This window comes from Salmo trutta, chromosome 29 (genome assembly GCF_901001165.1).
Source record: "Salmo trutta chromosome 29, fSalTru1.1, whole genome shotgun sequence".
Lineage (NCBI taxonomy): Eukaryota > Metazoa > Chordata > Actinopteri > Salmoniformes > Salmonidae > Salmo > Salmo trutta.
The window spans coordinates 41,226,660-41,253,640 of record NC_042985.1 but is presented as its reverse complement, the minus strand read 5'-3'; the positions used below and the strand labels follow the sequence as shown (position 1 = coordinate 41,253,640).

The window sequence follows — 26,981 nt, the reverse complement described above, 5'->3', positions numbered from 1 at the left end:
CATCTGCATTGCAGTAGAAGTGAACTTTGATGTTGCATCTTTCCCAGGGGTAGGTCACGCACCCTGATCTGTGATTTTTCAGTTGCACAAACTGTTGGCGGTCAGTGAGGTAGGAGGAAAACCAGGAGAGTGCAACACCCGTGACACCAACTAGACATTTCATGAGGAGTGGGTAGGAGATGGTATGAAAGGCTGCATTCAGTTCGAGGAGGATGAGGATGGATAGCAGCCCTGAGTCAGCTGCATGGAGGGGGTTGTTACTGATTTTGACCAGGGCTGTTTCAGTGTTGTGTTTGGAGCGGAAACCAGACTGGAATGGTTCGTGAAGGTTATGTAGTTGAGTGGCCACAACCCACTCCAGTATTTTGGAGAGGAAGGGAAGGTTTAAGATGGACTGAAGTTGTTCAGGAATTTATCGCACTGCTTGAGGGAAGGTTCTGCAGGGAAGTTGTCAAAAGGCTGAAGTAGGAAATTCACTGTGGAGAAGTGGACTTTTGGGTTGTTTTTACCAGAGTTTATGATGTCGGAGTAATAGGATGTTCTTGCAGCTGAGATGGCATTCTTATATTTTAACAGGTGATCTGTGTATGCTTGAGAGTGAACTACTCAACCAGTCTACTTGTCCAAATGCTCAGGACGCCGTGCACTGGCTTTTAACAAGCGTAGCTCCGAGGAGTACCAGGGAGCAGTGTGAGTGAAGGAGGCTGAGTGGGTTTTGAGGGGAGCGAATGGCACCGGAGGAGATGAATGCCAATGTATGGGCTCCAAACCAATGGTGCTATTGTGTGTTTTTTTGCGTTATTTGTAACTTATTTTGTACATAATGTTTCTGCCACCTCCTCTTACGACCGAAAAGATCTTTTGGATATCAGGACAGCGATTACTTACCTCGAACAGGACAAAGATTTTTTCCTTAACGAGTAGTACGCGAAGGATTTACTTCAGACACCGGACAGGGCCCAAATCTCTGTCATTCGCATGAAGAAGAGACGGAGATATCGGGGACATGGGTCAGGGTGCCTTGTAAGGATCCAACGGCGATTGGGAAATCCGCCTCTACCATCAGTCCTATTAGCCAACGTGCAATCATTAGATAATAAACTGGATGAGCTCTGATCAAGACTATCCTACCAACGGGACATTAAAAACTGTAATATATTATGTTTTACCAAGTCATGGCTGAACGACAACATGGATAACATACAGCTGGCTGGGTTTTCCATGCATCAGCAAGTTAGATCCCCTGCCTCGGGTAAGACGAGGGGTGGCGGTTTGTGTCTATTTGTAAATAACAGCTGGTGCACCAAATCTAATATTAACTTCTTTGAGAGAAGGGGGGGTATCCATTTACATTTAAGTCATTTTATCCGGCCGTGAAAATACTGCCCCCTATCTTAAACAGGTTATTAGATATTTTGTAGTCATGTTGGGTGAGTTGGCACCAGTGTTTTTCTGAATCAAATGCGCCAAATAAATCAACATTTTGGAGATATAACGATGGAATTAATTGAACAAAAGGACCATTTGTGATGTTTATGGGACATATTGGAGTGCCAACAGAAGAAGCTCTTCAAAGGTAAGGCATGAATTATATCGTTATTTCTGAGATTTGTGTCATGCCTGGCTGGTTGACTTAAAAAACGTACCCAATTTAATCTGGTTATTACTCCTGCCCAGAAACTAGAATATGCATATAATTATTTGATGTGGATAGAAAACACCCTAAAGTTTCTAAAACTGTTTGAATGGTGTCTGTGAGTATAACAGAACTCATATGGCAGGCCAAAACCTGAGAAGATTCTATGGGAAGTGCCCTGTCTGACCATTTCTTGGCCTTCTGTAGCCTCTTTATCGAAAATACAGGATCTCTGCTGTAACATGACATTTGTAAAATAGTGATATATTTGAAAAATGGACGTTTTTGGATTTTTGAGGTGTTTGTAATTCGCGCAACGCTCTATCATTGGATATTGGTGAGGCGTTCCGCTAGCGGAACATCTAGATGTAAGAGGATAAGTTACCTGTAAACTTTGTCCAAACATTTCAAACAACTTTCCTAATCCAACTTTAGATATTTTAAAACGTAAACAATTGATAAAATTTAAGACGGGATAAACTGTGTTCAATACCGGACGAAAACAAAGTGAAGCACGTTCCAGGTTGCGCGCACCAAAACATTAGAGTGCACTAGGCTGGACCCTCGTTTTGAATAGCCGTACTTCTTAATTTCTCTAAAGAAAAAGATCAACCAATTTTTAAAGACTGTGGACATCTAGTGGAAGCAATAGGAACTGCAACCAAGTGCCACAGAAATCTAGGTTCCCATAGAAGACCAATTGAAAACACAGTGAACTAAAAAAAAACATTCCTGGATGGTTTGTCCTCGGGGTTTCGCCTGCCAAATATGTTCTGTAATACTCACCAACATTATTTTAACAGTTTCAGAAACTTTAGTGTTTTCTATCCAAATCTACTAATTATATGCATATCCTCACTTCTGTGCCTGTGTAGCAGGCAGTTTACTTTGGGCACGCTTTTCATCAGGCCGTGAAAATACTGCCTCCTATCCCAAACAGGTTATCAGTAAATCCTGAAAATCAGCCCTAGCCTTTACAGGAAGCCAGTATAGAGAGACTAGCACTGGAGTAATATGATCAATTTTTTGGGTTCCAGTCAAGATTCTAGCAGCCGTGTTTAGCACTAACTGAAGTTTATTTCGTGCTTTATCCGGGTAGCCGGAAAGTAGAACATTGCAGTAGTCTAATCTAGAAGTGACAAAAGCATGGATTAACTTTTCTGCATCATTTTTGGACAGAAAGTTCCTGATTTTTGCAATGTTTTGAAGGTGAAAATAAGCTGTCCTTGAAATAGTCTTGATATGTTCATCAAAAGAGAGATCAGGGCCCAGAGTAACACCAGGTCCTTCACTGTTTTATTTGAGACGACTGTACAACCATCAAGATTAATTGTCAGATTCAACAGATCTCTTTGTTTCTTGGGACACAGGACTGGGATCTCTGTTTTGTCCAAGTTTAAAGTTAAACATTTGCTGCCATCCACTTCTTTATGTCTGAAACACAGGCTTCCAGGAAGGGCAATTTTGGGGCTTCCCCATGTTTCATCGAAATGTACAGCTGTGCATCGTCCGCATAGCAGTAAAAGTTAACATTATGTTTCCGAATGACATCACCAAGAGGTAGAATATATAGTGAAAACTATAGTGGTCCTAAAACGGAACCTTGAGAAACACTGAAACTTACAGTTGATTTGTCAGATGACAAACCATCCACAGAGACAAACTGATATCTTTCTGACAGATAAGATCTAAACCAGGCCAGAACTTGTCGTGTAGACCAATTTGAGTTTCCAATCTCTCCAAAAGAATGTCATGATCGATGGTGTCAAAAGCAGCGCTAAGGTCTAGGAGCACAAGGACAGACGCAGAGCCTTGGTCTGACGCCATTAAAAGGTCATTTACTACCTTCATGAGTGCAATCTCAGTGCTATGATGGGGTCTAAAACCAGACTGAAGCATTTCATATACATCCTTTATCTTCAGGAAGGCAGTTAGCTTTTTCAAACTGTTTGAGAGGAATGGAAGATTTGATATAGGCCGATAGTTTTTTATATTTTCTGGGTCAAGATTTGGCATTTTCAAAAGAGGCTTTATTACTGCCACTTCTAGTGAGTTTGGTACACATCCGGTGGATAGGGAGCCATTTATAGCTCCCTGTGGCTCAGTTGGTAGAGCACGGTGTTTGCAACGCCAGCATGGTGTGTGCAACGCCAGGATTGTGGGTTCGATTCCTACGGGGGGCCAGTACAAAAAAATAAAATGAAATGTATGCATTCACTACTGTAAGTCGCTCTGGATAAGAGCGTCTGCTAAATGACAAATGTAAATGTATTATGTTGAACATAGGAGGGCCAAGCACAGGAAGCAGCTCTTTCAGTAGTTTAGTTGGAATAGGGTCCAGTATACAGCTTGAAGGTTAGACGCCATTACTATTTTCATGAATGTGTCAAGAGATATAGGATTTAAAAACTTTAGTGTCTCCCTTGATCCTTGGTCCTGGCAGTGTTGTGCAGACTCAGGAAAACTGAGCTTTGAAGAAATACGCAGATCTAAAAAGGAGTCCATCATTTGCTTTCTAATGATCTTTTCATCAAAGTTCATGAATTTATCACTGCTGAAGTGAAAGCCATCCTCTCTTGGGGAATGATTTTTAATTAGCTTTACGACAGTATCAAAAATACATTTTGGATTGTTCTTATTATCCTCAATTAAGTTGGAAAAATAGGCTGATCGAGCAGCAGTGAGGGCTCTTCGATATTGTACAGTACTGTCTTTCCAAGCTAGTTGGAAGACTTCCTGTTTGGTGGAGCGCCATTTCCGTTCCAATTTTCTGTAAGTCTCACAACTTCCGCCGAAGTCGGCTCCTCTCCTTGTTTGGGCGGTGTTCGGCGATCGACGTCACCGGCTTTGTAGCCATCGCCGCTCCATTTCTCATATGTCCATTTGTTTTGTCTTGTTCCATACACACCTTGTTTTCATTCCATAATCACACTGATGTATTTAGTCCTCTGTTCCCATCCATGTCTTTGTGTGTAATTGTTTCATGTTACGTGGTTATCGTTACGCGCAAGACTGGGTTTTCATGTTTCTGTGTTTTTTGCACACTGTTTGTTTATTTTGTATTACTGTGTCTTGTATTGAACATTTATCGCGCCTTACACTTTTGCCTTGTGGGCTGGAGGTTTTCAAGAAGCTGCGTTCTTCTGTTATTTTCTCTACTGCCATAATAAAGTGCGCTTGTTCAATACTCCCTGCTCTCCTGCACCTGACTTCTCCACCAGCAGCGCACAGCCTTGACAGGTAGCTTGCTTCAGGGCTCGGGTATTTTCTGTATACCAGGGAGCTAGTTTCTTATGACAAATGTTTTTTGTTTTTGAATGATATCAAGACCATAGAGTGATAACATAAAGACAGCAGCAAAAGTACATTTTGCAATAGCGTCAATATGGACATTAAAATCATCTACTAACAGTACATTGGGAGACATGGCACAGACAGAAGTCATTAATTTAATATTTTTTATTTTACCAGGCAAGCCAGTTAAGAACAAATTCTTACTTAGGAGTACGGCCTACACCGGCCAAACCCGGACGATGCTGGTCCAATAGTCCGCCACCCTATGGGACACCAAATCAATGCCGTTTGTGATACAGCCTGGAATCAAACCAGGGAGTCTGTAGTGCCGCCTCTAGCACTGAGATGCAGTGCCTTAGACCACTGCGCCACTCGGGAGCCCATTAATGAGGACAGTTCAGATAAAAACAGCTCAGATGGCTTAAGTAGTCTATAAATGGTTACAATTATCAGCTGCTTTTGGACCCTTCCTCAAATCCCCACTAATCAAACTCCTGTTTCTTTCAGGCCTTTCCTGAGTTGGAGATTGGAGTTAAAAGAGTGTTTGTACCGGTTGGTCTTGAAAGTGGGGAATCCTCCTTTCTGACTGTGCCCACCCTTCACACAATGAGCAAAACATCCCTGAAAGTTATATGCTGAACCACCATATTTTTTAGATCAGCGTTTCCAAAACTCGATTCTGGAGACACCAAGGGGTGCAGTTTTTTTTTTACTTCAATACACAGCTAATTTAAACAATCAAAGCTTGATTATGAGTTGATTATCTGAATCAGCTGTGTAGTCGTGCTAGAGTATAACCCCAAAAAGTCCACCCCTTGTGGTCCCCAGGACCGAGTTTGGGAAACATTGGTAGACTCAGCAGCCAGATCAAACAAGGGCCTAAAATAAACAGGAGCTTGACTAGTGGGGAGTTGCAGTACGGTCCAAATGCAGCTGGCCAGTGGTAGAACAGGGCATGCGAGGTCATGGTTCTACAGTGCATTTGGAAAGTATTCAGACCTCTTGACATTTTCCAAATGTTGTTATGTTACAGCCTATTCCAAAATTGATTAAATAGTTTTTTCCCCCTCATCAATCTACACACAATACCCCATAATGACAAAGCAAAAACAAGTTTAGAGAAATTCTTGCTCAAGAATGTTGATGCAAATTCTTGCATCAACAGATTTTTCCCTTTGTCGGCTCAGAGATTTGAACTAGCAACCTTGCAGCTACTGGCCCAATGTGCTAACCGCTAGGCTACATGCCACCCAAGGAGCTTCAACTGCCAAGGACCACGACCATTTTGAATAGATACCACTGTATTCCTATGGTTCTCATTCAAACCCATGTTATTGAATGCATATTTAGAATTCTTATAAACTCAGCAAAAAAAAAAAACGTTATCTCACTGTCAGCTGCGTTTATTTTCAGTAAACTTAAATATTTGTATGAACATAACAAGATTGGATGAACATAAATATTAGTAAATATTTTTATGAGCATAACAAGATTCAACAACTGAGACAAACTGGACAAATTCCACAGACATTAAATAATGTGTCCCTGAACAAAGGGGGGGTCAGAATCAAAAGTAACAGTCAGTATCTGGTGTGGCCACCAACTGCATTAGGTACTGCAGTGCATCTCCTCCTCATGGACTGCACCAGATTTGCCAGTTCTTGCTGTGAGATGTTACTCCACTCTTCCACCAAGGCACTTGCAAGTTCCCTGACATTTCTGGGGGGAATGGCCCTAGCCCTCACCCTCCGATCCAACAGGTCCCAGATATGCTCAATGGGATTGAGATCCGGGCTCTTCACTGCCATGGCAGAACAAGGACTTTCCTGTCTTGCCGGAAATCACGCACAGAACGAGCAGTATGGCTGGTGGCATTGTCATGCTGGAGGGTCATGTCAGGATGAGCCTGCAGGAAGGGTACCACATGAGGGAGGAGGATGTCTTCCCTGTAACGCACAGCGTGGAGATTGCCTGCAATGACAACAAGCTCAGTCCGATGATGCTGTGACACACCACCCCAGACCATGACACCTCCAAATCGATCCCACTCCAGAGTACAGGCCTCGGTGTAACGCTCATTCCTTCAACGATAAACGTGAATCGGACCATCACCCCTGGTGAGACAAAACCGGGACTCGTCAGTGAAGAGCACTTTTTGCCAGTCCTGTCTGGTCCAGCGATGGTGGGTTTGTGCCCATAGGTGACGTTGTTGCCGGTGATGTCTGGTGAGGACCTGCCTTATAACAGGCCTACAAGCCCTCAGTCCAGCCTCTCTCAGCCTATGGCGAACAGTCTGAGCACTGATGGAGGGATTGTGTGTTCCTGGTGTATCTCGGGCAGTTTTTGTTGTCATCCTGTACCTATCCCGCAGGTGTGATGTTCAGATGTACCGATCCTGTGCAGGTGTTGTTACACGTGGTCTGCGACTGCGAGGACGATCAGCTGTCCATCCTGTAGCGCAGTCTTAGGCGTCTCACAGTATGGACATTGCAATTTATTGCCCTAGCCACATCTGCAGTCCTTATGCCTCCTTGCAGCATACCTGAGGCACATTCACGCAGATGAGCAGGGACCCTGGGCATCTTTCTTTTGGTGTTTTTCAGAGTCAGTAGAAAGGCCTCTTTAGTGTCCTAAGTTTTCATAACTGTGACCTTAATTTCCTACCGTCTGGAAGCTGTTAGTGTCTTAATGACCATTCCACAGGTGCATGTTCATTAATTGTTTATGGTTCATTGAACAAGCATGGGAAACAGTGTTTAAACTCTGAAGACCTGTTATTTGGATTTTTATGAATTATCTTTCAAAGACAGAATCCTGAAAAAGGGATGTTTCTTTTTTTGCTTAGTGTAGTTCATAATTAACCTCTTACATCTAGATGTTCCGCTAGCGGAACACCGCTCCAATATCCAATGATAGGGCGTGGCGCGAATTACAAACTCCTCAAAAATCCAAAAACTTCCATTTTTCAAACATATGACTATTTTACACCATTTTAAAGACAAGACTCTCCTTTATCTAACCACATTGTCCGATTTCAAAAAGGCTTTACAACGAAAGCAAAACATTAGATTATGTCAGGAGAGTACCCAGCCAGAAATAATCACACACCAATTTTTCAAGCTAACATATAATGTCACAAAAACCAAAACCACAGCTAAATGCAGCACTAACCTTTGATGATCTTCATCAGATGACACTCCTAGTGTAACAGCTGTTGTCTGAAGAAGTGGACCAAGGTGCAGCGGAGTTAGTGTTCATTATTAGAATTTAATATAAACAACATGAACACTATACAAAACAAGAAACAAGTAAACCGACAGCAAACAGTCCTGTCTGGTACAAAACACTGACAGAAACAATTACCCACAAAACCCAAAGGAAAAACATGCTCCTTATGTGTGACTCCCAATCAGCAGCAACGAGCTTCAGCTGTGCCTGATTGGGAGCCACACACACGGCCCAAAACAAAGAAATACCAAAACCTAGAAAAAGGAACATAGAACGCCCACCCAATGTAACACCCTGGCCTAACCAAAATAAAGAACAAAAAACCCCTCTCTATGGCCAGGGCGTTACACCTAGGACATTATGTTATACAATACATGCATGTTTTGTTCAATCAAGTTCATATTTATATCAAAAAACAGCTTTTTACATTAGCATGTGACGTTCAGAACTAGCATACCCACCGAAACTTCCGGTGAATTTACTAAATTACTCACGATAAACGTTCACAAAAAACATAACAATTATTTTAAGAATTATAGATACAGAACTCCTTTATGCATTCGCGGTGTCAGATTTGAAAATAGCTTTTCGGCGAAAGCCCATTTTGCAATATTCTGAGTAGATAGCCCGGCCATCATGGCTAGCTATTTTGACACCCACCAAGTTTGGTACTCACCAAACTCAGATTTACTATAAGAAAAATTGGATTACCTTTGCTGTTCTTCGTCAGAATGCACTCCCAGGACTTCTAGTTTACACCCAATGTTGTTTTGGTTCCAAATAATCCATAGTTATATCCAAATAGCGGTGTTTTTTTCTTGCGTTCAAGACACTAGCCGAAGGGTGACGCGCCGGCGCATATCGTGACAAAAAATGTCAAAATATTCCATTACCGTACTTCGAAGCATGTCAAACGCTGTTTAAAATAAAATTTTCTCGTAAAATAGCGATAATATTCCGACCGGGAGACGCCGTTTTCGTTCAAAGACTGAAAATGTAAAATGGACTCTTCATGTGCACGCGCGCCGCGCCCCCTGTTTCATTGTTCTCAGATCGACCACTATCCAAATGCGCTACTGTTTTTCAGCCAGGGACTGCAGAGTCATCATTCCCCATTCTGGCGCCTTATGGGAGCCTTAGAAAATGTCACGTTACAGCAGAGATCCTCTATTTTCCATAAAGAGGCTATAGAAGGCCAAGAAATGGTCAGAGAGGGCACTTCCTGTTTGCAATCTTCTCAGGTTTTGGCCTGCCATATGAGTTCTGTTATACTCACAGACACCATTCAAACAGTTTTAGAAACTTTAGGGTGTTTTCTATCCAAATCTGGGCAGGAGTAATAACCAGATTAAATCGGGTACGTTTTTTATCCGGCCGTGAAAATACTGCCCCCTATCCTAAACAGGTTAATAGTATAACAAATCTGAATGCAAGCACAATAAGTTGAGTCCGTCTGCACATTTCAGCCTTGGTTTGGAATTGATAGCTTAAACGGTTAAAGCGTAGTACCGTCTAGGATTTTATTATTTTTTACCATTCTAGTCTTTGGCCTTTGAAATTAATGGGGTTTTCTTCAAATATGGTTGTCATATAAAAAGTATAAATAGTATCAAAAATAATGAATCTAAGTTAGGGCAGTCTGCACATTTGAAAGTTGGTTTATGTTGATAGCTGAAACAGTTTAAGCGCTAGAGCCGGCAGAAGAAGTAAAATAATATGAGTATTCAAGAGTTCAGCAAGCACATTAATTACATGGGATTGGTGCATGCAGGTTGGCTGCTAGGTAATTATACATTGGGTCTTTGACCTGGTTTGCTAACTACCTCTCTCAAAGAGTGCAGTGTATAAAGTCAGAAAATCTGCTGTCTCAGCCACTGCCTGTCACCAAAGTATTACCCCAAGTCTCGATCCTAGGCCCCACGCTCTTCTCAGTTTACATCAACAACATAGCTCAGGCAGTAGGAAGCTCTCTCATGCATTTATATGCAGATGATACAGTCTTATACTCAGCTGGCCCCTCCCTGGATTTTGTGTTAAACTCTCTACAACAACGCTTTCTTAGTGTCCAACAAGCTTTCTCTACCCGTAAAACTTGTTCTGAACACCTCCAAAACAAAGGTCATGTGGTTTGGTAAGAAGAATGCCCCTCTTCCCACAGGTGTTATTACTACCGCTGAGGGTTTAGAGCTTGAGGTAGTCACCTCATACAAGTACTTGAGAGTATGGCTAGACGGTGCACTGTCCTTCTCTAAGTAACATATCAAAGCTGCAGGCTACATTTAAATCTAGATTTGGTTTCCTCTATCGCAATCGCTTCTCTTTCACCCCAGCTGCCAAACTAAACCTGATTCAGATGACCATCCTACCCATGCTAGATTACGGAGACATAATTTATAGGTCGGCAGGTAAGGGTGCTCTCAAGCGGCTAGATGTTCTTTACCATTCGGCCATCAGATTTGCCACCAATGCTCCTTATAGGACACATCACTGCACTCTATACTCCTCTGTAAACTGGTCATCTCTGTATACCCGTCGCAAGACCCACTGGTTGATGCTTATTTATAAAACCCTCTTAGGCCTCACTCTCCCCTATCTGAGATATCTACTGCAGCTCTCATTCTCCACATACAACACCCGTTCTGCCAGTCACATTCTGTTAAATGTCCCCAAAGCACACACATCCCTGGGTCGCTCCTCTTTTCAGTTCGCTGCAGCTAGCGACTGGAACGAGCTGCAACGAACACCTCATACTGGACAGTTTTATCTCAACCTCTTCATTCAAAGACTCAATCATGGACACTCTTACTGACAGTTGTGGCTGCTTTGTATGATGTATTGCTGTCTCTACCTTCTTGACCTTTGTGCTGTTGACTTTGCCCAATAATGTTTGTACCATGTTTTTGTGCTGCTACCATGTTGTGTTGCTACCATGCTGTGTTGTCATGTGTTTCTGCCTTGTTTTGTTGTTGTCTTAGGTCTCTCTTTATGTAGTGTTGTGTCTCTCCTGTTGTGATGTGTGTTAGAAATGGCTCTAAATACTTTTCTGTTTGTGATTTAAAAATTCGGATAAATAAGCACGTCAGGGGACGTTGGCCTATGGCGGTTCTAGTAATGACGTCATTCACAAGGACAAGGCAAGAGGGGGTGCGCCCTGAGTCACTTCGCTGAGGCTATAGATTATCTGTGGGAGAGATGAGATAGAGACTGATTAAGTGAATGAATAAAGTTTTAGTGGCAATCAGCTTTGAAATCAGCATATTTTGCGTGTTATTAGAAACATAGTACTTGGTTTGTGAATTGATTATAGCTTCAGCTGTAAGCTAGCAAGAAAAGTTAGCCTACAAAGCTGGAAGCTACCGGTATCTTCTTGCATTGTAAAGTGTCCTAGCCTGTATGAACATAGTTTGCGAACAGCCATTAACAGTTTAAACATTTCTACATGCCGTGTCGCATTATTCAAGTGTGTTAACTTCTGTGCAGCATTATAAGGGGGACATCGGCTGCGCAGATAGACGGAGTTGATCTGTGAGACACATTTGACAGAAATACCAAAAGTAACAAAAATTCTAGTACCAACTGGGCTCATTCTGTGCTTTATGCAATAGCCATTTAGCAACATATAGACAATCAACACAAATTCTCCCAAACTGACTGTGCATATTTTCCACAGACCACTTGCCTAAATGTTTCAGAAGTTTCCTGAGTTACAGTATGTTTGGCTATAAGAATAGGCAAAAACATGATTTTACTGGATAGGTTCCTTGTTATTATCACATCCAAACCAAACATTCTCTTATTGTATGATGTCATATTCTATTTTTTTTTACTGTATTAAAAATGTAATATGACCATGTTGCTGACTGTATACATGCGCCGTTCACAATGTTGCATTATAGTGCCCAAAATGAACTGGCTAAAAGTGTGTGCTATTTAGTTTCTAACAATGTCCCATATTTAGGAAAAGTCACAGAGTGAGAACCACCTCATTTCTTTGCCAACAGTAATATATTTTTTAAGAGTGTCAACGGTCAAAATTACCTTTTGCTGCGGTTTTAGTAATAATATTTGAAAAATACTCCAACACGCTCTGCATTTCTTCAGTTATACTCGTACCTTTAGTGCACTTTATTTTATTTATTTTAATCTTATGTTAACTCTCAGTTTTTGTCAGACATCATAGATGGCAATTGTTTTTAAACAACATTATCCATCTTGGGGGTTAGCGACAGTTGCTGTCAATGAAGATGTCAAAGTTCAGTTAGATTGATCAGACAGATTGTACAGAAGTATATTGCACTTTGGAGGGTTCAGAGAGTTTAACATTTCCTCTCCCTGTGTCTTCTTACTCTATCCCACCCCCTTCCCAATCTCCTTCCACTCTCCTTCTCTCCCCAGGTTGACCCATGACATCAGCCTGAATGAGTTTGAGGATGACGACCTGTCTGAGATCACTGAGATCACAGATGAGTGTGGGATGAGTCTCAACTACATGGGCCTAGAGATTAAGGTAAGGTAGCACTTCAAACCTGCAGTTGCTTTATGACAGTCGCAAACACACACACACACACACACATGCATAATGGTCTGGAGATTAACTTAAAACACCACTTTAAAATAGCAGTTTAAATACTTACCGCTAATATAAACAACTCCACACAACAATATTGTCCAAATAATCTGTGCGCACCTCAGAATTTGTTTTGCCCAGTTGATTGGCTGGAAGTTTTTGAAATAGCCTAATTGGTCTGCGTCAGCAGTCCTGGATAAGGAAACATGTAGCCCTTTCCTGCTGTCAAATGGTTATTAATATTTTTCATAATTTCATAGTTAATCAACATTATATAAAAAAAACTGCTGAAAGTCTGGTGTTTCTATGTCAAAATCCCCTTTAGCTGACGCCAATTGCTCATTCTCGGGCATTGTGTCCAATGTGTCCTGATGGTGGCACAGTGGGCACACAGCTGAACACCGGCAACGCTGATTGCAGCTTTAATTATTATTATTATTATTTCTACTGCATGAGGCTATAAATCTGCCACAGCAAGTTGATCCCTGCAATGCAAGGATTTATTTTGCAACCCGTCCGCCAAATCCATTCACTACGCATGGTTCTCAGTCTCCAGCGACTCTTTTCGAGGATGCTTTCAAATATAATTTTTGTTGTTGCTTTGGCTTAAAATTACTAGTTTGCGATCATCGGTGCTATTGGAAATAGGATATCTAAGGGGCCTAGCCCAAACCATGAAAAACAGCCCCAGACCATTATTCCTCCTCCACCAAACTTTACAATTGGCACTATTCACTTGGGCAGGTAGTGTTCTCCTGGCATCCGCCAAACCCAGATTAGTCCGTCGGACTGCCAGATGGTGAAGCGTGAGTCATCACTCCAGAGAATATGTTTCCACTTCTCCAGAGTCCAGTGGGGGCGAGCTTTACACCACTCCAACTGACGCTTGGCATGGCGCATGGTGATCTTAGGCTTGTATGCGGCTGCTTGGCCAAGGAAACCCATTTCCTGAAACTCCCAACAAATAGTTATTGCGCTGACGTTGCTTCCAGAAGCAGTTTGGAACTCGGTTGTGAGTGTTGCGCTACGCGCTTCAGCACTCGGTGGTCACGTTCTGTGCACTTGTGTAGCCTACCACTTTGTGACTGAGCCGTTGTTGCTCCTAGATGTTTCCACTTCCCAATAATAGCACTTACAGTTGACCGGGGCAGCTCTAGCGAAATTTAACAAACTGACTTGCTGGAAAGGTGGCATCCTATGACGGTGCCACATTGAAAGTCACTGAGCTCTTCAGTACGAGCCATTCTACTGCCAATGTTTGTCTATGGAGATGCACGGCTGTGTGCTCAATTGTATACAGCTGTCAGCAACGGGCGTGGTTGAAATAGCTGAATCCTCTAATTTGAATGTGTCCACATACTTTGTATATACAGTGTATGGAGACTGTTTAGTGCCAAAAATAAGGGGTTAAATACAAAAAACGTTTCCTGATCTTTCTTATATCTCTCAGATATAGGACAGACACTTCAGAACAAACTTAATTTAGATTTTTTGGGGGGACTCTCTGTTGTTCTACAGTGCATTCGGACAGTATTCAGACCCCTTGACTTTTTCCACATTTTGTTGCGTTTCAGCCTTATTGTAAATTGATTATTGGCTTTTTTTCACATCAATCTACACACAATACCCCATAATGACGAAGCGAAAACAGTTTTTTATTTATTCAGACCCATTTGCAAAATGTGGAAAAAGCCAAGGGGTGTGAATACTTACCGAATGCACTGTATGTAAGTGCATCTGTTATTCAATGCATTTGTATGGGCTAATAGCAATAAGGCCAAATACACTTAGAAAAAACTAATCATGTTTTCATAATTTTATTTTTTATACTTCAAGGGGTCTTAAATTTCTAAATGAAATAGGAAAATGATACTTGATTTGACCTTCTTAAAAATGATTTATATCTTAGTAGAACCCCTCCCCAGTTTAGGCAAGGCTTCGACTGTAATGGGTTAAGTCGTTCAAATGAGATAATAAGTAGTTCAAACGAGATACTAAGTCGTTCAAACAAGATACTATCTCATTTGAATGACTTAGTAAATATGTTGAATGGACTTCATCTGTGTGTATTTACAGTATAGAGGTTCACATGATTTTAGAATGAATTAAAAGGTCTCTGTAAGGTTACCCAGTCCTATACAGTGGTTCTTCCTTTAAAAGTTTTGAGCTTATGCTGTGACCGTTTGTGGTTGATGGTGGCAGATTGTGGTAAATTGCGTCATTCTGTCATTGCACCACACTATCACAAGGGGGAGTTAGAACGCTGATCTATTGGTAGCCTAAACTGTGGCACAAATTGACATTTTTTTCGTAAATTAATGGAGGTGTTTTCAGTCCGAGATTCTCTCTTCTCTGGCATTAGAGTCCTGTATCAGGCAACAAAAAAATTAGCTAGCGGTGGTCCTGGAGTTGAGAGAGAACTTAGGTAAATACAATGGGCGAATTACACTTGACATGTGGACTGATGATTTTCAAAAATAGGCACGGTGGGCTTTTGGTTTCTCTCCTTCTAAAAACAGAAAAAAAATATAATAATCTAAATAACAAACTGGCTTTATTTACCACAGTGTCAAAGAGTGATAGCCCCTCTATATAAAGTGAGTTTCTGAAACACGGAGTCCTTCATTGCTGATGTGAAGAAGAAACAGAATCATCAGTGTGATGTCCCCACATGCTTCAAGATGGTCACCATTGTTCCTGTACCCAAGAAGGCAAAGGTAACTGAACTGAATGACTATCGCCCCGTAGCACTCACTTCTGTCATCATGAAGTGCTTTGAGAGACTAGTCAAGAATCATATCACCTCCACCTTACCTATCACCCACTGCAATTTCCATACCGCCCCAATAGGTCCACAGACGATGCAATCACCATCACACTGCACACTGCCCTATCCAATCTGGACAAGAAGAATACCTATGTAAGAATGCTGTTCATTGACGACAGCTCAGCATTCAACACCATAGTACCCTCCAAGCTCATCACTAAGCTTGAGGCCCTGAGTCTGAAACCCGACCTGTGCGATTGGGTCCTGGACTTCCTGACGGGCCGCCCCCAGGTGGTGAAGGTAGGAAACAACATCTCCACTTCGCTGATCCTCAACACTGGGGCCCCTCAAGGGTGCGTGCTCAGCCCCCTCCTGTACTCCCTGTTCACCCATGACTTCGTGGCCATGCACACCTCCAACTCGATCATCAAGTTTGCAGACGACACAACAGTAGTAAGCTTGATCAGAAACAACGACGAGACAGCCTATATAGAGGAGGTGAAGGCACTCAGAGTATGGTGTCAGGAAAACAACCTCTCACTTAACATCAACAAAACAAAGGAGATGATTGTGGACTACAGGAAACAGCAGAGGGAGCACGCCCCTATCCACATCGACGGGACAGCAGTGGAGAAGGTGGAAAGTTTTAAGTTCCTCTGCGTACACATCATGGACAAACTGAAATGGTCCACCCACACAGACAGTGTGGTGAAGAAGGCACAACAGTGTCTCTTCAACCTCAGGAGGCTGAAGAAATTTGGCTTGTCACCTAAAACACTCACAAACTTTTACAGATGCACAATTGAGAGAATCCTGTCGGGCAGTATCACCGCCTGGTACGGCAACTGCCCCGCCCACAACTGCAGGGCTCTCCAGAGGGTGGTGCGGTCTGCACAACGCATCACCGGGGGCAAACTACATGCCCTCCAGGACACCTACAGCACCCGATGTCACAGGAAGGCCAAAAAGATCATCAAGGACACCAACCACCCGAGCCACCGCCTGTTCACCCCGCTACCATCCAGAAGGCGAGGTCAGTACAGGTGTATCATAGTTGGGACCGAGAGACTGAAAATTGCTTCTATCTCAAGGCCATCAGACTGTTAAAAAGCCATCACTAACACAGAGCGGCTGCTGCCTACATACAGACTTGATATTCATGTCGACTCTAACAAATGGATCACGAGTCACTTTATTATTGATGTTTACATATCTTGCATTACTCATCCAATATGTATATACTGTATTTTATTCCATCTATTGCATTGTGCCAAGGCCTCTCGGTCATTGCTCATCCATATATTTATATGTACATATTCTTATTCCATCCCTTTACTTAGATTTGTGTGTATTGGATAGTTGTTGTGGAAATGTTAGATTACTTGTTGATATTGCTGCACTGTCGGAACTACTGTAGAAGCACAAGGATTTCGCTACACTCGCAATAACATCTGCTAACCATGTGTATGTGACCAATAACATTTTATTTCATTTGATTTGATTTAAACGAAAGAGAGTCCAGCGAGGATTTGTCAGCATAAAGCTGATTGACTCACCCATTAATGGCTTTGGATCACAATAAATAAGTACCAACATTCTTTTTTTCTGTCTTTAATAAATACATGTTTTGACTGTTTTGACCAAATTAATCTGCTCATGTGTGTGTTCAATTATTTGTGACATTGTGGTTACAATGAAGAATGTAAACAAAATAAATCAAATGAATCCTATTCATAATGAATAATCATATGCGTGTTGCAAGCTTTTCATTTTTCCTTATTTTTTTCCCAAATGTATTTTTAGACAATACAAAACATACACATGACAACTATATCACTCCGGCCCAGACCCACCTGCTCACAACCCCATCTCCCGCACCCGCATCACTCTTTGCAACATTGCCTCAAACTGCACCATGTTGTTTCTCTCCGTCGCACACACACACTTTAAACATTTGAATAATAAAGCATTTAAAGGCTGACATTGGTTGATTTGAATAATTCTGACAGGCAAAATTCTAACTCCAACCATAACTTTTTGACTTTTTATAATAATCCATGCCTTCTGGGAATGTTAACCTAATGAAAACTAAAATGCGAAGAAGAAACGGAATGAAAGAGAGTCCAGCAAGGATTTGTCAGCTGAATGACTCACTCATTCATGGCTTTGGATCAAAATAAGTACCAACATTCTTTCGAATAGACTTTAATAAAGAAATGTTTGTCTGTTTTGTCCAAGTTCATCTGGATTATTCTTAATGAGTTCCGAGAGCCAATCAGTTACCCAACAAAATAATATAATTTTATTTAGCCTAATTGCTTTTAAGACTACAAACAGCAGGCTATTATTCCTCTTTTCCTCCATGCATTAATTCATTTGTCTGCATGTCTATTCAAAATTTGGCTAAAAAGAAACCACGCCATAAATGAATAACAGATATATATTTTTCTCTGTAAGGTTTTACATTTCTAACTCAATATCACATCTCAGATTTGCCCTAACCAAAAATGCATCAAGCCCTACAAGTATTATTAACCCTGCATTATAATTGTATAAAAGCCCCTTAGATATTAATTTAGAATCCTACAATCCTCTAAATTTAATTAGATCTGCAGGGACATTTTATTGATCTGCTAGTATTTTCATTTAGAAGCAGCCTCTTAATAAGTTCCAAGAGCCATGTCATACCAATTATAATTGGATCATTCACCCGTGCAAACACTTATTAGTATCAACTTGCAATGTTTCAATTTATTTTACCTTTATTTAACAAGGCAAGTCAGTTAAGAACAAATTCGCCTCCATGCTTAATTAAGTACTCTAAAGTTTTACACTTCTAACTCAAAACCTCATGCTCCCACAAAATGTTGGATAAAGCATATACTGTACAGTATTTGTTCATCAACATCTTTATGCTTTCGTTAATAAAATAATGCAAAAAAAAAGACTCAACATTTCAACTACTGTACATCTCAGCTACATTTTATTTGCACTTCCCCCCAGCTCCACGACCACGGGTAAAACCTTGCTGAGATGATCAATGTATTTGTTGCATCATCAATTTCTCTAGCCAAAACGTCTTGTTGGCTTTCACCAGTTCATCTTTGCTTGTAGGCTGCGCTTCACGAATCTGCTTCCCTATTCCCCAGCTGGGTGCCGTCACCAGGTATGAGGTGGGAAGGATGGTCTCGGGTTCCGGGGTTGAAGCCATGGGGCTATAGAGGCGTGACAGCGCATCCGGCTTAACATACTTGAATCCTGGCCTTTAAGAGAGGGAGAAGTTGAAACAGGTGAACAGCAGGGCCCACCTAGGTGGCCAGGAATTGAGGCGCTTGGCGGTGCAGAGATAATCCATGTTCTTGTGGTCGGTCCACACAATGAAACAATGTTCTGTCCCTTCCAGCCAGTGCCTCCACTCTTCCAACTCCATCTTAACCGTGAGAAGCTTAGGATTCCCCACATTATAGTTCCTTTCCGTGGCATTGAGGCGGTGGGAGAAGGTGCAGGGGTGTAACTTGGTCCAGGGCAGAACGCTGGGACAGGACAGCCCCCACTCCGACATTCGAAGCATCGCTCTAAACCACGAACTGGCGGGACGGGTCAGGATGAACCAAGATGGGAGCTGTGGTGAAGTGATGTTTGAGATCCCGGAAAGGCCGGTCACCAGCTGGGGACCACATGAACGGAGCCTTGGGAGAGGTGAGTGCAGACAGGGGGAAGCCAGGGTGCTGTAACCCTGGATAAAGTGGCGATAAATGTGTCAAATCCCAGGAAATGTTGCAGCTGCACCCTGGACGCAGGCTGGGGCCAATCCACCACTTCTCTCACCTTTCCGGGATCCATCTGTACACTCCCTGCAGCAATGATGTAACCCAGAAACGGTATGGTAGAATGATGGAATTCGCACTTCTCTGCTTTTACAAAAAGCTGGTTCTCCAGGAGGTGTTGGAGAACCTGTCGGATGTTGAGCACGTGTTCTTGGGCGGCACAGGACAAGACGAGGATGTCATCGAGGTAGACGAAGACATACCGGTGTGGAGAACATCATTAACCAGAGCCTGGAACACAGCAGGGGCATTGGTGAGGACAAATGGCATGACCAGATACTCGTAGTAACCTCTGGCCATGTTGAAGTCGGTCTTCCACTCGTCCCCTTCCCGTATCCGCACCATAGGTCCAGCTTGGAGAACACGGTAGCCCCCTGGACCGGCTCGAAGGCCAAGGAGATGAGTGGTAGCGGTTCTGCACTGTGATGTTGTTGAGACCCCGTTAGTCGACGCACGGGCGCAGGCAGAAGGACGGATGAACCCTGCAGCTAGGGAGTCGTACCGGGGCAGGCTGCGCTGACATCAAGCAATGGGTGTGGCAGAACAGGCTCCAGCCCATAATGGCACCAGCAGACCAGTCAATGAGGGGATTGTGTCGCTGGAGCCAGGAGAATCCCAATACCACAGGAACCTGAGGAGACTTAACCTCCCTAGGGGGTGTGGGACGGTAGCATCCCACCTGGCCAACATCCAGTGAGATTGCAGAGCGCTAAATTCAAAAACAGAAATACTCATTATAAAAATTCATAAAACGTACAATTGTTATACATCGGTTTAAAGATTAACTTCTTTAAATGAAAACAGGCTTTACGGCGAAAGCATACCATGCGATTATCTGAGAACAGCGCCCAGCAGACAAATCATTACAAACAGTTACCAGCCAAGTAGAGGAGTTACACAAGTCAGAAATAGCGATAAAATTAATCACTTGCCTTTGATGATCTTCATATGGTTGCATTCACAAGACTCCCATTTACTCAATAAATGTTTGTTTTCTTCGATAAAATCCCTCTTTATATCCAAAAACCTCAACCGGACAAAAGCTTCGTCAATATAAAAGGAAAACAAGAAAGGTGCGCTCTTGGTCGAGCACATGAAAAACCTCTGGGACACTGCAGTTTCCAGTCATTCAGTGGTCTTACTCCCTAATTTTTCAGAATACAAGCCTGAAACAATTTCTAAAGACTGTTGACATCTAGTGGAAGCCATAGGAAGTGCAATTTGAGTTCTAAGTCAATGGAATCTGTATAGGCAGTCAATGGAAAACTACAAACAAAAAAATCCCACTTCCTGGATGGATTTTTCTCAGGTTTTCGCCTGCCATATCAGTTCTGTTATACTCACAGACATTATTTTAACCTCTCTAGGATCGTTCGGGACGCTAGCGTCCCACCTCGCCAACAGCCAGTGAAATTGCAGGGCGCCAAATTCAAACAACAGACATCTCATAATTAAAATTCCTCAAACATACAAGTATTATACACCATTTTAAAGATAAACTTCTTGTTAATCCAGCCACAGTGTCTGATTTCAAAAAGGCTTTATGGCGAAAGCATACCATGCGATTATGTTAGGTCAGCGCCTAGTCACAAAAAAACATACAGCCATTTTCCAGCCAAAGAGAGGAGTCACAAAAGCAGAAATAGAGATAAAATGAATCACTAACCTTTGATGATCTTCATCAGATGGCACTCATAGGACTTCATGTTACACAATACATGTATGTTTTGTTCGATAAAGTTCATATTTATATACAAAAATCTCAGTTTACATTGGCGCGTTATGTTCAGTAATGTTATGCCTCTAAAAAACATCCGGTGATTTTGCAGAGAGCCACATCAATTTACAGAAATACTCATCATAAACTTTGATGAAAGATACAAGTGTTATGCATAGGATTAAAGATACACTTCTCCTTAACCTCTCTGGTATAAGGAGTGTGGGACGGTAGCCAGTGAAATTGCAGGGCGCCAAATTCAAAACCAAATCCAAATTATACACCATTTTATAGATAAACTTCTTGTTAATCCAACCACTTGTTAATCCAGCCGCTGTGTCCGATTTCAAAAAGGCTTTATGGCAAAAGCACATCATGCGATTATGTTAGGTCAGCGCCTAGCCACAGAAAACCACACAGCCATTTTCCAACCAAGGAGGTGTCACAAAAGTCAGAAATAGGGTTAAAATTAATCACTTACCTTTGATGATCTTCATCTGGTGGCACTCCCATGACTCCATGTTACACAATAAACGTTTTGTTCGATAATGTCCAAAAACCTCAATTTTGTTGGTGCGTTTAGTTCAGTAATCCAAAGGCACAAAGCGCGCTCTCAACATCTAGACGAAAAGTCAAAAAAGTACAGTAAAAGTTTGTAGAAACATGTCAAACGATGTTTAAAATCAATCCTCAGGTTGTTTTTGTCATAAATAATCAATAATATTTCAACCGGACAAAAGCTTCGTCAACAGAAAAGTAGAAACAAGAAAGGCAAGTTCCCGATCACGCGGTGGACTCATGTCTGGAAATTTCCACTGTCCACTCATTGAAAGTACTGTATTTCCCTCATTTTTCAGAGTAAAAGCCTGAAACAATTCCTAAAGACTGGCCACATGTAGAAGAAGCCATAGAGATCGTGAACTGGGTCCTAAGTCTTTGTATGGTGGATAGGCTTTCAATGGAATAACAGCCTTTCAAAATAATAGTACTTCCTGGATGGATTTTCCTCAGGTTTTCGCTTGCCATATCAGGTCTGTTATACTCACAGACATTATTCTAACAGTTTTGGAGACTTTAGAGTGTTTTCTATCCAAATCTACCAATTATATGCATATCCTAGCTTCTGGGCCTGAGTAGCAGGCAGTTTACTTTGGGCACGCTTTTAATCCGGAGATGAAAATAGTGCCCACGTCTCTAGTGAGGTTAATGAGCAGGAATTGGATCATCTCGCTGTGGTTCCCTGACACACGTAGTTTGATGGGGGTGGTATTGTGGGTGATCCGGCCTATAGAGCGCCCATCCAGTGCTCTAACGTCCAACTCGGAAGCCAGGGTAGCGTCCATAAAGCTCTCATCAGCCGCAGAGTCGATGAGTACTCTGAGAGATTTTGACTGGTTCCCCCACAGCAAAATGGCATAAAAAGGGATGCGAGTAAGGGGAGAGGAAAAGTTTTCCGTATGGCCCACCAGAGTACTCGCTCTTACCGGTGAGCCTGGTCTTTTAGTGGACAGGTGGAGACGAAATGACCAGTAGTCCCGCAATAAAGTCAACTCTTAATGTGAAGCCTGTATAGCCGTTCAGCTGGAGACAGTCTAGCTGCGTAGGCTAGTTGCATAGGCTTGGGAAGAGGTGAATCGGCAGTCTTCAGAGACTCTCAGGGGAACTTGGGTAGCCTCGGGTTCTCTCGGCAATGGAGCCATCGGGGACTTCTGGGATACCTCGGAGGCGAGGTGGAATCCTTGGACGGGCAAGTGAAATTGAATCTCCTCTCCTTCCTTTGTTCCCGTAGTTGCACATCGATCCGAATGGTCAAGGCGATGAGCGAGTCGAGATCCCTCGGTAGTTCCCAGGTTGAAAGCTAGTCCTTTACTTCCTCCAATACTCCATGGAGGAACATGTCGAACAGCGCTTCCAGGTTCCAGGCACTCTCCGCTGCCAACATGCAGAAATCCACTGCTTAGTCTACCACACTGCGGGAGTCTTGCCGAAGTTGAGGTAACTTCCCGACATCCTCTCTCCCAGACAATGGAGCATCGAAAACTTTCTTTACCTCTGCCACAAACTCCTCCAGACTGACGGAAAGAGTTGGGCTGTAGCTCGATGAGGGAACACTGAGCGAGAAACGCCCGACACTCCATTGAAACGCCCGACTCTCCATTGAAGCGTTCCATGGGAGGTAAGCAGGGTTCCCGGGACACCGGCGTGACCAGAGAGGCGGTGCTGCTAACATCCGGGTTATTGAGGGGCTGGGAGGTTACCGTCATGGTAGCCTGCCTAACAGAAAACCCACGGATTTGCTCCAACTATGTGTTCAACGCTTGGTAATAGCGTTCGGCCAAGGTCTGGAACCCTTCCATAAGACTTTGAAGCAACTCCTCATGCCTTCTAATGGTGGATCCTTGGCAGGAGATGGTGTTGTGGAGCTGGTCCAAGTCTGCTGGGTCAGTCATGGCCAGTTCGTACTATCACGTTTCAGGTAAGACCCAGATGCAGATGCAGATGAAGTAACAAAAGTTTATTACTAGTACAGGGGCAGGCAAAATGACAGATCAAGGGCAGGTAGAGGTCAGTAATCCAGACAGGGTGCAAAAGGTCCAGAACGGCAGGCAATCTCAGGGTCAGAGCAGACAGGGGTCAATAATCCAGTGTGGTGTGGCAAGGTACAGAATGGCAGGCAGGCTCAGGGTCAAAAGGAAGAATGGTCAAAACCGGAAAAACTAGAAAACAGGAACTAGAACAGACAGGCGCCAGGGGAAAAACGCTGGTAGGTTTAACGATACAAAATGAACTGGCAACAGACAAACAGAGAACCCAGGTATAAATACACTGGGGATAATGGGGAAGATTGGTGACACCTGGAGGGGGTGGAGACAAGCACAACGACAAGTGAAACAGATCAGAGTGTGACAATAATCCTACCTTGAAAGAAACAATGTGGTCCAAAAAACACGTCTCTGACATAGGTTCCAGCCTATCTCTTGATGATGTCATTGAATGTCTCGCCAGCTTTGATTCATGCCTGGGCCTGCAGCACGTCAAGGTCTTGTTTGTCATACGAATCATTGCGTCAAAACTACAGAACAGTACAAAACAAGAGAACACACATGTATACACTACCATTCAAAAGTTTGGGGTCACTTAGAAATGTCCTTGTTTTTGAAAGAAAAGCACATTTTTGTCCATTAAATGCCTCTCCTGTGAAGTAGTGATGTGTGACGTATGCCCAGCTTTCTGTAACGGGTCACATATTCACCCACTCAAAAGACAGCCAAAAGTTTGTTGAATTCCCAATGTTTACTTGTCACCTAAAGCTCAAATGAGAATATGTCAGATATTTGGTTTATTGTCTAATAGCACAACCAAATGATCTGGATTGCAATTGAGATTACATTACAAGTACATGCTGCAAGTAATCAATGCCGTTCAAGATTCTGCGCAAATTATAGCAATTGTGAAGATCTCCACAGACTTGCCATCAGCTAAATCATATAGCTAGTTAGCTGTCTTTTGAATACACATTGGCAATTAATTTCGCCAATGCCATGATAGTCAATGCTAGACTGGTAACTAACTTCAGCAAAGTAAACATTTTGTATGTTCTATCTTTGACTAACGTTAGCTAACATAAGCTAGCTAACGTTAACAAATGAAAGTAACTCAATCTGGTAGCTATCTATTCCTTCCTTGTCTAGAAAACACTTATTTTCTAAACATAAAGTTGTCGATATAGCTAACTCACTCTCTGTTTGTGTTTTGGTTGTAATGATGGATGTGTATAAATCGTCTATGGTTGGTTAGTTGGTTCTCAGCTGGCTAGCAATCTTGCCAATTTAGTGAAGCTAGCTAGCTAACAGCAAGCTGACAATATTGAAATGTCAATGTTAGGTGTGTGCTAAGCTAGCCAGTCTAATAAATCAAATCAAATGTTATTTGTCACATACACATGGTTAGCAGATGTTAATGCGAGTGTAGCGAAATGCTTGTGCTTCTAGTTCCGACCATGCAGTAATATATAACAAGTAATCTAACAATTTCACAACAACTACCTTATACACACAAGTGTAAAGGAATGATTATATATGTACATACAAATATATGGATGAGTGATGGCTGAACGGCATAGGCAAGATGCAGTAGATGGTATAGAGTATAGTATATAAACATGAGATGAGTAATGTAGGGTATGTAAACATTAGATAAAGTGGCATTGTTTAAAGTGGCTAGTGATACATTTATTACATCCAATTTTTAATTATTAATGTTGGCAGCAGCCACTCAATGTTAGTGATGGCTGTTTAACAGTCTGATGGCCTTGAGATAGAAGCTGTTTTTCAGTCTCTCGGTCCCAGCTTTGATACACCCCGCCTTCTTGATGATAGCGGGGTGAACAGGCAGTGGCTCGGGTGGTTGTTGTCCTTCATGATCTTTTTGGCCTTCCTGTGACATCGGGTGGTGTAGGTGTCCTGGAGGGCATGTAGTTTGCCCCCGGTGATGCGTTGTGCAGACCTCACTACCCTCTGGAGAGCCTTGCGGTTGTGGGCGGAGCAGTTGCCGTACCAGGTGGTGATACAGCCCGACAGGATGCTCTCGATTATGCATCTGTAAAAGTTTGTGAGTGTCTTCTTCACCACGCTGTCTGCGTGGGTGGACTATTTCAGTTTGTCCGTGATGTGTACGCCGAGGAACTTAAAACTTTCCACCTTCTCCACTACTGTCCGGTCGATGTGGATAGGGAGCTGCTCCCTCTACTGTTTCCTGTAGTCCACGATCATCTCCTTTGTTTTGTTGACGTTGAGTGTGAGGTTATTTTCCTGACACCACACTCCAAGAGCCCTCACCTCCTCCCTGTAGGCCATCTCGTCATTGTTGGTAATCAAGCTTACCACTGTAGTGTCATCTGCAAACTTGATGATTGAGTTGGAGGCGTGCATGGCCACAGTCATGGGTGAACAGGGAGTACAGGAGAGGGCTGAGAACGCACCCTTGTGGGGCCCCAGTGTGAGGATCAGCGGGGTGGAGATGTTGTTTCCTACCCTCACCACCTGGGGGTGGCCTGTCAGGAAATCCAGGACCCAGTTCCACAGGGTGGGGTCGAGATCCAGGGTCTCGAGCTTAATGACGAGTTTGGAGGGTACTATGGTGTTAAATGCTGAGCTGTAGTCGATGAACAGCATTCTTACATAGGTATTCCTCTTGTCCAGATGGGTTAGGACAGTGTACAGTGTGATTGCAATTGTGTCGTCTGTGGACCTATTGGGGCGGTAAGCAAATTGGAGTGGGTCTAGGGACTCGTGTAGTTAGTGAGCATGATAGAGCAAAACATGTTACAGGTGCTTGTTGGTCAGAGTCTCATCTTTTCATAGTAAGCTCAAACCATTCTGACTCTACAGACATTTTTGTTAAAGAAGAACCGGCCAGAGCCACTTCTGGATCTGCCTTTGTCTCACAAACACCGCTCTAACTCTACCCCCCGTTAATCACACAGACAATGTTTAAAAGGGGTTAGAAGTTCTAAATCATGCCAGTGATTAATAGGACTAATAGGCTATTTACTGTATTGCAAAAATGATATAGAATTTTGTTTGGTTGTTAACACAACCAACTTCTGTATCAACATTTGAAGGCAATGTATCTAATAACGGCGCCGGAGGTGATGGCTGCCGTATTACGGGCTCCTAACCAACTTTGCTATTTATTTATTTTTTCTCATTGTTTGTAACTTATTTGCTGCTACTGTCTCTTATGACCGAAAAGAGGACATCAGAACAGCGATTACTCACCTAAATCAAATCAAATCAAAGTTTATTTGTCATGTGCGCCGAATACAACAGGTGTAGACCTTACAGTGAAATGCTTACTTACAGGCTCTAACCAATAGTGCAAAAAAGGTATTAGGTGAACAATAGGTAAGTAAAGAAATAAAGACAACAGTAAAAAAGACAGGC

The 26,981-nt window shown here is 42.6% G+C and overlaps 1 protein-coding gene across 4 annotated transcripts in view; it reads left to right on the top strand.

Annotated features, from left to right (window-relative positions):
* LOC115167623 (C-Jun-amino-terminal kinase-interacting protein 1) overlaps positions 1–26,981 on the top strand; it is a 159,467-nt gene that overhangs the window by 39,657 nt on the left and 92,829 nt on the right. For all 4 annotated transcript variants that reach the window (XR_003870515.1, XM_029722214.1, XM_029722215.1 and 1 more), the window contains one exon: positions 12,554–12,665. Coding sequence is in view for 3 of the 4 variants with exons in the window: in XM_029722214.1 (XP_029578074.1) it covers positions 12,554–12,665 (112 nt within the window). In the remaining variant the exon portion in view is untranslated. The remainder of the gene's footprint in view (positions 1–12,553; positions 12,666–26,981) is intronic.